The 14,705-nt window shown below is 48.0% G+C and overlaps 1 protein-coding gene across 4 annotated transcripts in view; it reads right to left on the reverse strand.

The window, feature by feature from the left end:
• The window catches only part of GALNT14 (polypeptide N-acetylgalactosaminyltransferase 14), a 236,826-nt gene that overhangs the window by 73,224 nt on the left and 148,897 nt on the right, over nt 1-14,705 (reverse strand). For all 4 annotated transcript variants that reach the window (XR_002732623.1, XM_023217301.1, XM_023217302.1 and 1 more), the window contains exon 2: nt 8,551-8,720. Coding sequence is in view for 3 of the 4 variants with exons in the window: in XM_023217301.1 (XP_023073069.1) it covers nt 8,551-8,720 (170 nt within the window). In the remaining variant the exon portion in view is untranslated. The remainder of the gene's footprint in view (nt 1-8,550; nt 8,721-14,705) is intronic.

Below are 14,705 nucleotides of genomic sequence, written 5' to 3' on the forward strand. Positions count from 1 at the left end.
GCCCACACTGGTGCTCAGTCTGGAAACCCAGCGGTGAGTCTGGGGATGAAGGACAGACTCCTTTTCCAGGCCCTACCAACTCCTTCTCCCCTAAGACTAGCTCCTGCTTCTCACTGTTTCTGCCCTGCTTCAGAACGAACTCCCCAGTGGAAGATCCAATGCCCCCACCCTGAGGATGAAAATGCTTTCAGGCCAAGTTCCCATATCAGGCTCTAGCTCCCAGGCCAGCCGCCTGTTCAGCCTGCACTTTGTTTGGGACAGTTGTCCAGCCTTGGGGCGGGAGCACCACTCCTGCCTGGTACTGCTTTGCTCCTTCACACTTTGGCTTCCTCCTGGCTGTGGTGCTAGCCAGGAATGTGTTACTTAGGGCATCTCCCAGGGTTGCCGTGACAATGAGGCAGTGACAGCGTGAACATGGAAGCATTCCAGGGTTTACTGAATAAACTCTAATCTCCTTATCCTGAATTCAAGACTTTGCCACATGTCCCCAGGTTATCTTCCAGAATATTCTCCCCCATTCCTCCCCTCCATCATTCCACACCCTAAGTAACTGGGCTTACTCCTATAAAACACTGGCTCTTCTATCTCCTTACATTTCCTTATGCTTTTCCCTCAACTTGAAATGCCTACTACCTGGTAAAATCCTACATGCCCCACTCACCAGCACACTAACTGCAGCCCACGCCATCTCCTTCCAAAAGCCTCTGCCTCCCAGCCACGTGTAAATTCCTTCTCCTTCACAGGCCAGCCTAATGCTATTTTGTCTTTTTCACAGGACAGTTCCTAACTCCTGTGCTGTGCTACATGGCCAAGATGGAAATAACTACACCCAAACAGGGACAGGGCAGGAGCTGGGTGCTTGAACACTGAGGGCAGGAAATTCGTGTATTAATTCCAACAGCAAGGGTATGGCCTTAACATAATCCACATTTGAACATCAGGAAGTGGTCCCATGTCCATTTCTCCCACTAGGCCATGAGCCCCTGGGGAGTGCACGCTAGTTCCTAACACAGGACTTGGCGCATGGCAATTGCTCAATAAATGTGTAGAGTAAAGGCATGAGCAAATGAGTGAGTGAATGAATGAATGAATGAATGAAATGTACAATGCAAGGTCAACGTTAGCAGGAATTCCCTAAGAAACAAGGTGCAAGAAAATAAATTAAGCTAAGGCAGCTTAGATGAATTCTCATCCGTGTTGTTGACTGGTCCCCTTCGAAGTCTGAGGAGTTACCCCTTTGGGAAATCTCCCAGAAACTCAAAAAAACAGGCACTCAAAGAACAGCAGGAGGGGCCTGCAGGCTCAGGATTCAAGGAAATCAGGCGACCAAGACTGGGGAGGAATCCTGACCCAGAGGCCCTTGCTAACTCCTGTGCTTTGCTATGTGGCCAAGACAAAACTAACTACACAGAAAACAGACATGGCAGGAGCCCCTATGGTCGTTCCTCTCCTCTTACCCTGGCAAGATGGTACTGCAAACTGCCCCAGGCTGTGGACACAGTTCTGCTGCACAGCCACTTCCAGGATGTCCTGCAACTCTTCCTGCTGTTCCCTTCCTCCCCCAGAGGGGGAGATGCTCTGGAGTGACTCAGAGATCAAACTCAGAGATGCTCTGGAGTGAAGGCACTTAGGCCCACCATCAACAGGCTCACATCCTGTATTGAAAGTGGCGCACGGGGGGACCAGAATGTCACAGAGGGGACTAGCTTGTTTGTAAAAGCTAACTATCTGTGATGGGCTTTCCCTCCCCTCCCCATGGCTGCATGGTGTGGAATCACTAACGCTGTGCTGAGCTAGTGGAATAGCCTTGACTCTGAGGCAATATGAACATTTTTTATGCTTTGCCATTCCAGCTGTAAAGATTTTTATCCTATTACTGCTAAGTGATGAGTACAAGGAGAGAAATGATGATCTTTGGCAGCCATTCCAACTGAGTAAATAGAAGGAGGGAGAATTGCTACGAGAGGCTGGGCCACTGCCCCCTCATTTCCCAGGAGGAAAAGGAGCCAAGGAAAAATGTCTTCCTGGTGGGATGTATCAAAGTGTGGAATTTTCCCTCCAGGCAAGTGATGGGCGCCCCACTGTCTGAGCCATTTAGCACCGCACTGGACAAAGGCTGGGAGAATATGTGGAAGAAAATACACAGACCAAGCCAAGCCAGGCAGAGGTGACCCAATGAGGCTTCCCCAGGTAGAGCTTTCAGCCCATAGCTCACAAGCTCAGTCCACCCTGACCCCTGCTCTCTGCAAGCAAAGCAACCCCATGATCGGCACTGCTAGTAAGCACACACATATGCTTTATCAAAATATTCCCTCTCTCCTGGAGGGGTGTGTCTCTATTTGTGGCTATTTGTCTGCCAGATGTTTCATGTACCACTTGGATAATGGCAAATCCAGCTGTTGTCACCAGAATGGGTGATGGGATGGAAGTGGGACAACTGGAAAATGAGGACTACTTGTTGGACCAGTCAATGCTTTATGTATTGAAATGTAATTGTGGCTAATAGTTCTCTATCGTATTACAATGCAATTGCGGTTTTTGCCACTAAAGGTAATGGCAAAAAACGCAATTACTTTTCCACCAACCTAATATATAAATAGCAGAACTCCTCTGGACAATCATCTCAGACTCACTTCAGCCAGAAGTTGTCTGTTCCTTACAGTGAATTCGATAGTAAAAGCACATCACCTACCTCTCACCCCCAGTACATGTAGCCCCATTTTATTCATCTTCATGATCTCATAGGACTTAAGCAGTGACCTGGAAACGAAGGCTCTCCTCTGTGTTAACACAATTGTCGACCTCATGAGGGGAAGTTGGAGCTAGGATGTCCCCAGGCAAGCTCCATGTTTTGTTCAACTGAGGTGAGTGGGGGCCAGCGTATGTGTATGTATCTGGAATGAAGAGACCATAAATGGAAGAAAGGATTCATCTATAATTGTGTGGACTTGAGGAATGATGAAGCTTCGAGGTTAGTCAGTCCAACACCTTAATTTTGCAACTGAGAAACGAGGCTGAGAGGAGCAGGGATATGCTGAAAGCCACTGAGGGGTACCTTGTTCTTGCCTTGTCACCTAGCCTGAGACTAGGGATGAGAGAACCAGGCTGCAGCAGAGACATGCATGTCTACAGGCTGATGACAGAGGTTACCATCTCAGCAGTGAAGATCACATCAAACGCGTGTAAGGGGTGTGGTGGGCACGGGAAGGCCGTTAACCCCAAGCACGAATGAGCAGGGCACACCTGCGAAGCTCTAGAACTTACCTTTCGAACCATACTGGATGTGGTGTCACTCAGTGCCCACCGCCAAGGACCCTGAAAATCCTGGGAAAGGCTCAAAGCCTGCCCCTGTCTTAGCTCCTTCTACTCCTGCTCTCTGCTATCTCACATTCCACATAGACTGGACTGTCTCTTATAAAATATCATGGACTTCATGGGTGAAGAACTAAAAGAAAAATGGCTACTAGCTTCCATTCCAGATATAGGGAAATTAAGCCCCCAGGCCTCTCTAGGCTTTTTAAAATCACATGGTGCCCTGCATGGCTTGCTTATAAGGGGTCCACACCGCTGGTGCACCTGGGGATTCAATCAGCACAGCTGCCTGCTGGGCAAAACTTCTACAGCCTTCCTCCTTTCTCCCCCTCCTCACCCACCTGCTGCCTCCTCCGTCATGCAGCATCTTCAGATTTCTGAGCTGCTCACCCCAACACCCGCCCTCCTGGCAGCACTTGCTCTATTGCTCAGCTAATAGTTCTCTGTTTCAGGCGCTGTCCAAACGCATCCTATAAATCAGAATCCAATTACTGTGGTAAGAAAATTGGAAGCAAATTTAATAAGCTCAGACCCCTCCCACATGCGGTTTCTTCACCCTTCTTTTTTCAGTAATGAGAACTCTTTAAGGGAAAAGCATTTTTCCTTTAACTCAGAGTCTGTTCTGATTCCTTCTACGAGGCCCCTGAGGATCGAAGGGTGATGAGAAGGGGCTTGCTTTAGCTCCTCTTTTACTCGCTACACATAAAGCAGGTGGGAGAGGGTGGTGAATTGCCTTTCCAGTCTTATCCTCCCTTTCATTGGTTCAACATTTATTGAATTCCTATCACACACAAGGAAAGCACTGTGGGAGATGCTCAGCATGTTACCCCAGAGGGCAACTGGTATCAGTAGGACCTTAGCTGCAAGTCATGACGGGAACACAAAGGAGGCCCAGCAGGGGCAAAGACCGTATCAATGTGATTGGGTATCCTCAAGGAACCAGAAGTCCAGAGTGGGCCAATGGCAATGGGGCCAGGAGTGACCCCACTATAGGAGCTTCTCGGTAGAGGTGACGCCAATTGCTAGGAGGATGGCAGGACATGGAGCCTGTGAATGAAGGAACTGGGAAAGGAGGGAGGGGCAAGAAGGAACCAGAGAGGCCAAAGTCTTGCAGGGCCAGAAACAGAAGTCATGTCAGTGGAGAAATGGAGAGGGCTGTAGTGTGTGGGGAGGTGGTGGCCTTATTCCAGGGTCTCTACTCTCTACTCAGACCCTCAGCCTTTTGGCCGCACCAATCCCACCTATGAACTTCACCTGGGTTACAAAAATAAGCCACAGGTACAAGCTGGTGTTCTGTGGTTTCTAAACTCGAGCTGGCATTAGAATCACCTGTAGCTCTTGCCGAGACGCAATCAGTTCAGATCGCTGCACTCCACCCCCAGAGTTTCTGTCCCCATAGTTCTGGGTGAAACCTAAGAGTTTGTGTTTCTAACAAGTTCCCAAGTGATGCTGATGCTGGTGGCCTGCTGGTTTGGGGAACCAGAATTTGAGAATGGTTGTTCTAAGTCCCTGCTATTCAAAGTGTGATTCATGGACCAGCGGCGTTGGTATGACCTGGGAGCTTGTTAGAAATGCAGACACTCAGGCCCCATCTCAGATGTACTAAATCAGATTTTAACAAGATCCTCAGAGGGGTTCTTTGTTTGCCTATTTAAGTTTAAGAAGCGCTTACCTAGAGTAGTAGTTCTTAACCCTGGCTGGGGAGCTTAGAAAAGAGGTACTTCAGCTGGTTGGAATCTGGGTATCAGCACTGAAAGAAAGCACCCCAGGTAATTCTTGTAAGAAGCCTGGATTGAGAAATGCTATGACAGATGCTAAGGACCAGCACCCCACACTCATGGGGATTTGACACCACTCACTCCCATTTCTCTGGAATTAAACCTGACCTTGAAACCCACCTCTGTTCTCCTCTGCCCCGCCCCCACCATCCCTGACAACTTAGTGATCTTAATGCTCTTTCCTGGTACTTGGGGTATAGATGTGTGCTCACTTTGGGGGTTAGTTGTGTCTCTTGCCTGATCATCTTGAGTTTTCTGGCAGAGACCTCTCCTTTCATTCCTGGCCCTTAAGTATCAGCCTGCCCACATACCCTGTAATAATAGCAACAACTAGAATTTGAAAAATATTTTCTATTAGGTAAATACTTTATATATATTTTATTTGCTTTTTATAAAAACTGAATTAGGTAGGATCATTATTGTGATTTTTACCCCTATTTTCCAAAAGAGGAAACTGAGGTACAGAGAAGCTAGGCAACTTTAAGTTTACTCCTAGTCAGCAGCACAACCAGGACTGTAAATAGGGCAATCTGATCCCAGGATCAGTATCCTTAGCCCCTGGGCTGTTACTGCCTTCCATTCAACTCTGCTTTTACAAAGAAGGCTTGGCCTTGTCCTGTTGCTGGTGATGGGGTTGATAATGCATGTTTACATTTCATTTTTGAGAACTTAGGTAAAAAGCAGGGCTGGATTTACAGCAGAGATCTTCATTGCAATTTCGTCCCCAAGGGGATGTCTATGGCAAAGTCTGGAGACATAGTTAGTTGTCACAACTTGGGGAGTGTGCTACTGGCATCTGGTAGGCAGAAGCCAGGGATGCTGCTAAACAGCCTACAATGCACAGGACACCCTGCGACAAAGCATGATCTACCCCCAAATGTCAGTAGTGCTGCAGAGAATCCCTGGTCCCTAGAACACAGGTCACCAGCAGCATCAGCTGGTCAGATCTGAGGCAGACAGGGCCCAAAAGGCCAGGCAAACTCCAGGAATTGCATCAGAATGAAGCTGGGACACCACGGGGAGACGGGAGTCACAGAAGGATTAAGAGACATAGCTGATGACTCCACCCTACAGTCAAGGTTTCCCTGAGAACCAAGAGCTGGAAGTGGGAGATCCCGTAGACAGAAGAGCCCAGTTGAAAGAAGAAAACAGGGCTTTTCTGGCAGTCTTTGGAGCTCTCATCACCACAAGGGTGACACCAGTATGGTGACTAAACTTGGCTTGGAGATGGCTGATCCAATTGGTGGCCCCTCACAGTGCTAGCCTGGGGATTTGCACATAGTAGGTGATCTATACCCCTAGCTGGCTGCTGGTCCCATGTGCTTGCCCTCATTCTCAATTGCCTGACCTTTCCTTTTCATGCACATTCAGAGTAAGTTCTTCAAGTCTGAAATTCTCTGACTTACACAATCCCAGCTCCCACAGGGCAAGGCTGGTGCCCTGAGGCAGATATATGGCTGATACACTTTCCCTTTTTGTCTTCCCAAAGGGAGTCTAAATTCTGTCTAAATCCTCTCTTCCCTTCTTGCTGTAATCCCAGCAGATCACACTTTCTTAACAGATGGAACACACTGGGCTAGGTGCAAAGCCTGGAACTGGACATCGTGAGCTGGGCTCCTTGGAAACAGGCTCAGTTCTTCATCACCTACCACCACATATGCCCAGCCCTTGCAAAATGTTAGTTTCTGCCTCTAAATGGTAGAAGAAGGAAACTGCAGAAACTAGTCCTGCTCGGAGTACCCCCAAGTACCTGCCTACTCAGTGAATTACTTGTTGCCTTCTTTCTGCAGGTGGGAGCAGTCACAGGTGTCTCTCAGGGGGCTGTCATCCAGATGCGCCAGCAACTTTCCTGGCTAGGAGACCTCCCTTTGCCCCTCAAGAAAGCCCTGGCCTCTGGACTCAGGACAAGGGTCCACCTGCCTAAGACCCAATGGAGCTTCTCAGGCTCCTGTCTCCTGTCTGCTCCCTCTTCCCATCTCTCCTACATGCAGTTTCTCCTTGGGGAAATACAATAACCTAACATTTAAATAAAATTCTCTCAGATGCCAAGGAGTAGGACAAGTGCCCAGGAATTTAAACAGGAATAATACAAGACTCTGACTTTCAGACGCTTTCAGGCCAACAGAAGGGAGTAAGCAGGTATAGCCCACGCCCTGGGTCTCTGGCAGTAGGGGACTGCCAGGAACTGCTGCTAAGGCAGAGTCTCATGGGTCCCTCGAGGGGAGAGTTAAATTCACAGAAAGTCAGAGTTAGAAGAAGCTGTAATATCATCTAGTTCACCCCCCTTGCTATATTCATAGGAAAACCAAGACTTTAGCTGCTTTTGGCAATGATAGTGATTAATAAGGACTGGCTGAGTCCCTCCAAAGCATACATGCTATAGAAGATAAGGTTTCTGAGTAGTGCAACCTACTTGGGGACATGGAGTCCACCAGCCTTCACAGGGTACCAGCTTAAGAACTGCCAGAGGAATCAGCCTCATAAGTCATGAAAATTCTTGCTCTTCTGCTCATAAACCCCTGTTTCCACAATGTGAGTACCCATGGACCCAGACAAATATAAGAGCCTCAGAAGCTAACACCAGTACCACAGCCTCTCAGCATGCCAGTCTGCTATTTAAGGCTGATGCAAAGTCAAGTTCCTGCAGCAGACAAGAAAGGCCAACACAGGTCTTTGGCATTTCTGGGCCCCCAGTTTGGAGGCCAGGAGCCCGTGAGTGGAGGAGCTGGGACTGAGATTGAACCTGATTACCAGATCTCACCAGGGTGCATAAGGGCTGCTATGACTCTAAAAAGGGTTGGTTGTGAGGCAGAAAGTCTTCACAAAGCCTCTTCTTGCTGGGAAACAAAGCTTTCTACGTAGCTCCAGGCCTGATCTCTGCAACCTACTGAAGGCATGGCCTGACTAAAGGCTGGCAGGATGGAGCTGTGTGAACGAGCCCCTCCACAGGCAGACAGAAGAACCAATGGCAAGCTGGCTCCTCTTCTCACATGGCAAAATGTCCAAGGGCTGGCACAGGAAGGCTCTCTCCCAGTCACAGAAGACATCGTCCACCTACCTGCCCCAGGGTCTGATCATCCTGCCATTCCCTACTTTGGAACTCAGGCCTGGGTGTGGGAGTCTGCCAGGGAAAAACAGGCCTTGGCTGTAGTGTTTTTGGTGCTCTACGGGTTCGTGTCAAATGATCCCTAGGGTGAGGAGCAGGTTAAAGTGAAAGAGGCCACCCCTGCCCCCAACCTCCTGGTGGGAATTGGAGGGTTTGGGATGGCTCTCAGCAGTAAGCAGTAGACAACAAAGACAGGGTCAGTCACCAAATCCAAATCCCTTTAGTGTCCAACCAGCTGCAGATGGTCCAACCCAATTCTTAGCACTGGGCACTGCACACAGTAGGCCCCAAATCAAGCCTGCTGTTGATCTCTTTTGACTGCGGGGGTAACAGAGTAGGAGGAGGAGGAGGTACCTCAGATGGCGAGTGTCCGGGATGGCCCGATTGCTGGAGATCCGCTCACTCTCCCGCTGGTTGAAAGCATACAGCTTATAGGGGTCGTCACCAACGCGCCACTTTTTGGCATTCAGATACCGCCGCTCATCAAACTGGTCCCACAGGTCATCCCAGTCAGCGTCCGAAGGCTGTGCAACACGAATGGGAAGTCTGTGAGAATGGCTCCCTGTCCTCCACTAGCCCCTGTCTGCTTATCAGTACCCGACCCCAGAGACCAGGCTTATAGTGGCAAGGCCTGGCTCAAAGATGGGGTCAGAGGCAAAACAGCAACAAACCATCAGCAACAATAAAAACAGAACGATGACAACAATGGCTGCCACCATTTTCTGAGCACTTCTATATACTGGGTGCTGTTCTAGGATCTTGACCCACATTACTTCATGTAGTTCTCAGAGCAATTCTATGAGAGGGATACTGTGCATCCCCTTATTATACAGATGAGATAACAGCCTGGAGAGGTAAGGACCTTGCCCAAGATCCCACAGTTAGGAAATGGCAGAACTGGAACTTGAATTCTAGTATCCCAACCCCAGAGGACATCTCTCCAGGGCAATTTGAGAGTGCTGGAGTGTGTGTGGGAAAGTGCTGGCCCCACGGCTGGCACAGAGTTTCATGAATGACTGTCATTCCTCCTTGGCTGTAGAAGAGGCAGTGATGGGAAGGAAGGAGGAGCTCCATCTACAGTGGTGTGCTACTCACCGCCACCCTATCTGTCCCTTTCTTCCTCCTACCCAGGAATCTGGTATTTTTAAGAAGCATCAGTGGGGTAGTGAGTAATAACCCTAACTGTAAGTGGAGAGCACCTTAGAATGTGGAAGGTGGCTTCTCTATTCATGATCTCGTTTCATCTTCACCAAAACCCTCTGAACTGAGTAGGGAAGATGAAGTTCCAAAAGGTTTACTGGCTTGTCTGAGGTCACACAGGTGGAAAGTGGCAGAGCTCAAAGCAGACCTCAGTCTCTTGGGCCCCTCCAGCACAGGAGGCAAGGGAATGCCTCCTAGCCACAGCCCAGGCTGCCTAGTGTGGGTCTGCCCTGTCCACACCAGCTCCACAGCCAACAGACTGTTCACATAGCCAGCAGGAGGTGTGGACTTCAAGGCCTTGAGAAGCTGGACACCTAAATTTGGTGGTCACTTCCCAATGCATGTTAGCACTCTCAGCCCTGGGGAGGAGCTGGTTTGTATCTAAAACAGCTCAGACCTTTCAAGTTCATAAAACATAAGACTCTGTGTTTCCAGGAAGAATGTGCTGATCAGGTTCTGATCTGGAACATGAGGGTTGGGGCTGGGGCTGACACTGTCCCCGAGGGTGGGGTGCTCAATTCATGTGTTACTGACCCCGGTGGCCGTGCAAGTATCTCAAGCTGCCTGGGTACTAACGGCACTGAGCTGAGAGCTGCCCATCCCATTACTGAGTAGAACGCACCTCCTGCACTTGGGAAACCTGAACAGGGTGGTCCAGGGCAGGATCCACAGACAGCAGTGCAGGGGCTTGGCTCATGTGGCAGGTAAGAGGGGCTGCTGGCCAGTGTCCATGTTCATCTGGGGCACCATGGTGAGCTTATCCAGTAATTGATCTCTCTCTCTCTCTCTGTTATCTCCTTTTAAAACAGCATTCTCCTGCTAATAGCATAAAATGAAGCTTTGGAGACCAGAGATTTTTATCCAATAATTGATTTTATTAATGTCCTGTGATACTGTGGCTACAGAACATTCCAGAGGAAATCAGTGGGGGTGTGAAACCCCCAGCCTGTGCTTTCCAATGTCACAGCCTGATAGCTGTCATCTCTGCTTGGAACATCACCCCACGGTGACCTTGAAATCCCATCCTCATGGGAAGGGCCACAGAACTGTCTCCCACTGGCTCACTTCCAATTTAATTTATCGCAATTTTCTAAATAAGTTGTGAGCCCTGACAATGCTCCGAGCTAGGGAGGAGCGATGTGGAGCTGGAAGGCCTCTGCTCTCGAGGGGATTGCAACGTTGCAGAGAGACACACATGGAGATGCCTGCAACACACCGCAAAGTGAGTTCAATTACATGAGTGCGATGACAAGGCTGTGAGAGCAGAGGAGTGAGGGGAACTGGGGACAGCTTCTTGAGTCAGGTGTCAAATGAGTTAGATCTTGAAGGATGAGTAGGGATCTTACTTTGCTTAAGGGAGGATAGAGAGGGGAAATAAGTATGTAGCAAAAAGCCAGATAAAAGGCAGTATATTAGTCAGGGTCCTCTAGACAAGCAGAACCAATGGTGTGTGTGTGTGTGTGTGTGTGTGTGTGTGTGTGCATGTGCATATGTATATAGCCACATACGCATAAAACATTTCAGTCAATGACAGACAGCATATATGACAGTGGTCCCATACGATTATAATACTGTATGTTCGCTATACCTTTTCTGTTTTGATATGTTTAGATACACACATACTTACCATTGTGTTACAAATGTCTGCAGTATTCAGTATAGGAACAGCTGTACAAATTTGTATGATAGCCTAGGAACAACAGGCCATACTTTACAGCCTAGGTGTGTGGTAGGCTCTACCATCTAGGTTTGTGTCAGTACATCCTATGACATTCACACACAAGGATGAAATTGCCTAATGTTTCTTTTTTTAGAGATGGGGTCTCACTCTGTCCCCCAGGCTGGAGTACAGTGGCTCAACCATAGCTTATTGCAGCCTCAAACACCTGGGCTCCAGAGATCCTCCTACCTCAGCTCCAAGTAGCTGGGACCACAAGTGTGCACCACCATGCCCAGCTCATTTTTTTTACATTTTATTTTTTGTGGAGACGGGGTCTCCCTATGTTGCCCTGGCCGGTCTCATGCTCCTAACTTCAAGCAATCCTTCCACCTTGGCCTCCCAAAGTGTTGGGATTACAGGGACTGCCATACCTGGCCACTGCACCTTTCTCTATGATGATATATATATATATATATATAGTTTAAGTTGACACAGAAAAAGTTTTATTATAAATAGGAATTGGCTTATGTGATTATGGAGGCTGACAAGTCCCAGGATCTGTGGTGCTCATACTGGAGATCCAGAAAGCGCTGATGTTTCCAGTGGGGTCTGAACGCAGGAAAAGCCATGTTGCAGCTCAAAGACATCAGCAGGAGGAATTCCCTCTTAGCCTTTTGTTCTATTCAGGCCTTCATTGAATTGGACGGGGCCACCAACACTGGGCAGGGCAATCTGCTTTCTTCAGTCTACTGACTCAAACGTTAATCTCATCCAGAAACACCCTCACAGACACACCCAGAATAACATTTGACCAAATGCCTGGGCACCCTGTGGCCCAGTCCAATTGACAAATAAAATGAACCATCACAGGCAGGAAGGCCCAGAGAAAAAAAAAATCTGTTCAGGGAATGGCTAGCTCAGGAATGGCGAGGCCAGAATGTGGAGGACATGAGTGCAAAGAAAACGCCAGAATGCAAAGAAGACATGAGTGAAAGAAAACTCCAGAATGTAGCTGAGTCTGCCTGAAGCAGGTCATGGAGAAAACGTCTCTGGCTACAGGTGAAGGACAAGGAGACCAGCTGGGAAGTGGCCTCAGCCGTGTAGCCAGGTGGGAAGGGACATTGGAACTGGGGCGTTGCTGGGTGCCTAGTGGGTCATTGCCTCCTTGTGCTGGAGAGGCAGGTGGAGGGGCAGGCACGCATGACAACACCAGGAAGGGTGGGTGCAACTGACCTCTTGGCCTCACCTCACCTCTACTCTCTATTCATACCAGATAGAGGCATGGACCCAAGAGGGCCCGAGGCTGCTGGTTTCCCTACAGGGCAGTTGAACATCCATCCCAGCATCCCTGGCTGCAGTGCCTTCTGGGAGCACCATGTGCTGTGAGCTCTCCAGAATTTTGGAACTCTGGAATTCTGGCCCCTAGCAAGCCAGAGCAGCAGCCAGGCTGGCATGAGAAATTGAAAGAAGTCATGGAAGGTGTCCTCGGAGGGGCCTATTCCCCTCAGATTGTCACATGCACAAAGCGCAGTCATAGTTTGCTGCACTGAGACCCCCTAAGGGAGAACAGCCCATACTGGGAGCTGGGCTTTTCTACAGCAATATCTGAATATATTAAATAATGGTGAAGGTGTGTTTAAAATAATACCACTACATAAAGAATAAATAAAATAAAATATCACTATTTCAATAGCACTTTATATTTTATAAAGCAGCTTGCATGTATGTCATCACAGAATCCTCACCCAACCCCTATTTGTGCAGGGCAGGATCAGTTTAGAGAGGTTAGGTGGCTGATCCAAGGTCACCAGCTGTTAAGTGATGGAACCATTGATTTAAACCTCCCAACACCAAAGACAGAAACAAGAAGAAGCAGCATCTCCTCTGCTAAGGGTCCGTGGGCAGAGAAAGACCCTGAGAGTTGGCTTCCAAGCTCTTCCATTCATGAGTCCCCACATCCAGCTTCCAAAGTGCCACAGGAGGGCACAGTGTGGGGTGTTCTGGCCACACCGTCCCAGGACACCAGCCTCCTCCCTGACTCTGCATGGGGCCTTTGCAGTACATTGTATCTATACTGTGAATTCCATTTCCAGGCTCATACAAATATCCGTGAAAGCTTCTGAACACACATGTTCACCTTCCCACACTTCCCTGGTGCAGGAAGTGATACGTCCCTGGAAAACAAGAACAAACACCCAGGAGCTCCCAAAGAGCTCCACTCAGAACTGGGTCCACTCCTGCAGGGCCCTCAACAGCATCCATGGCCCCCAAGCAAGCCCCTGCTTCACTTTCTGACCTGAATGTATTCAATCTAGAGGGAATGTGTTTCAAAAGTATGATGCCACAAACAGAAAACACAAACATTATCTTGTTTAAAGTTTTATTTTTAATTAACAAATAATACCTGTACAAATTTATGGGGTACAATGTGATATTTTGTTACATGTAGACATTGTAGAATGATCGAATCAGGCTAACTAACATTTTTATTTCCTTAAATATTTATTTATGGTGAGAACACTTAAAAGTCTCTATTCTGGCTATTTTGAAATATGCAATATACTATTATTACTAACTATAGTTATTCCTCCTGTCTAACTGACTTTGTACTCTTTGACCAACATCTCCCCCAGCCTCTGGTAACCACCATTCTACTCTCTACTTCTCTGAGATCGACTTTTTTTTAGGCTTCACATATAAGCGAGATCATTATTCAGCCTTAAAGGAGCAGGAAATTGTGACAACATGGATGTATATTATGCTAAGTGAAATAAACCAGGCACAGAAAGACTAAGACATAATCTTTTCAATAGAAACTGTCTCATTAAGTCTGCCAAACCCCTGGCCAAGACCATTGCTTAAATAATCTGGCATCAAAAACTAAAGCTTGATGGCACATCCGTTAAGTTGCTTAATTTCTCTCCTCCCACCATGCTTCAAGGAGAAATCTTGAATTTCTTTTTCTCCTTCCTTCCCTGGGACTGTTTTTCTCCCTCTCACTTCAAGCAGATTATCTGGCTCTGAAATCCTGGTATCCCTCCCTTCTGTTAGGATTTAAAACTGTTCTACATTCCCACTCATGCTTTTGTCTCTCTCCCTTCTTTCCTGAGCTTGGTACTGCTAGTTCTCTCTTACTGTCCCAATTGTCTTCTTTTTCACCTTGAAAATGAGAAACTCTTTATCCCTTTGATACAGCTTCTATCCTACCGTGAACTGTGTCTGATCCTGAAGAGAACGTCTCAAATTTACCCTGTAATAAATCAGCTAACACCCAGGAAGAGTACTTACTATGTGTCATAACTATTTACATTTAATATTCACAATAATAGGTACCAATGTTACCTTTCCATAATTAGGGGTATGTAGGCACAGAAATAACAGGTCCCAAGTCCTGTGCCCGATATCACACAGCTTGTCAGTGTTAGAGCTGGGATTAGAACCCCGGCAGCCAGCTCCAGCCTGCATGCTCTTTGCCATTAGGCAGCACAGCCTTATCACAGCCTCACTGCCATTTTCTTGGACCATCTTCAAAGACTCACTATCTGTGCATTTCCTGTCATTTTCCTCAGCCAACTTCTTTCTTTGCTTCGGGCTATTCCTCCTTCAAAGGATGTCTGCACACCCTTCACCATCAGCCCCTCTACTCTTC

This window comes from Piliocolobus tephrosceles, chromosome 15 (assembly GCF_002776525.5).
Source record: "Piliocolobus tephrosceles isolate RC106 chromosome 15, ASM277652v3, whole genome shotgun sequence".
In the NCBI taxonomy this organism is placed as follows: domain Eukaryota; kingdom Metazoa; phylum Chordata; class Mammalia; order Primates; family Cercopithecidae; genus Piliocolobus; species Piliocolobus tephrosceles.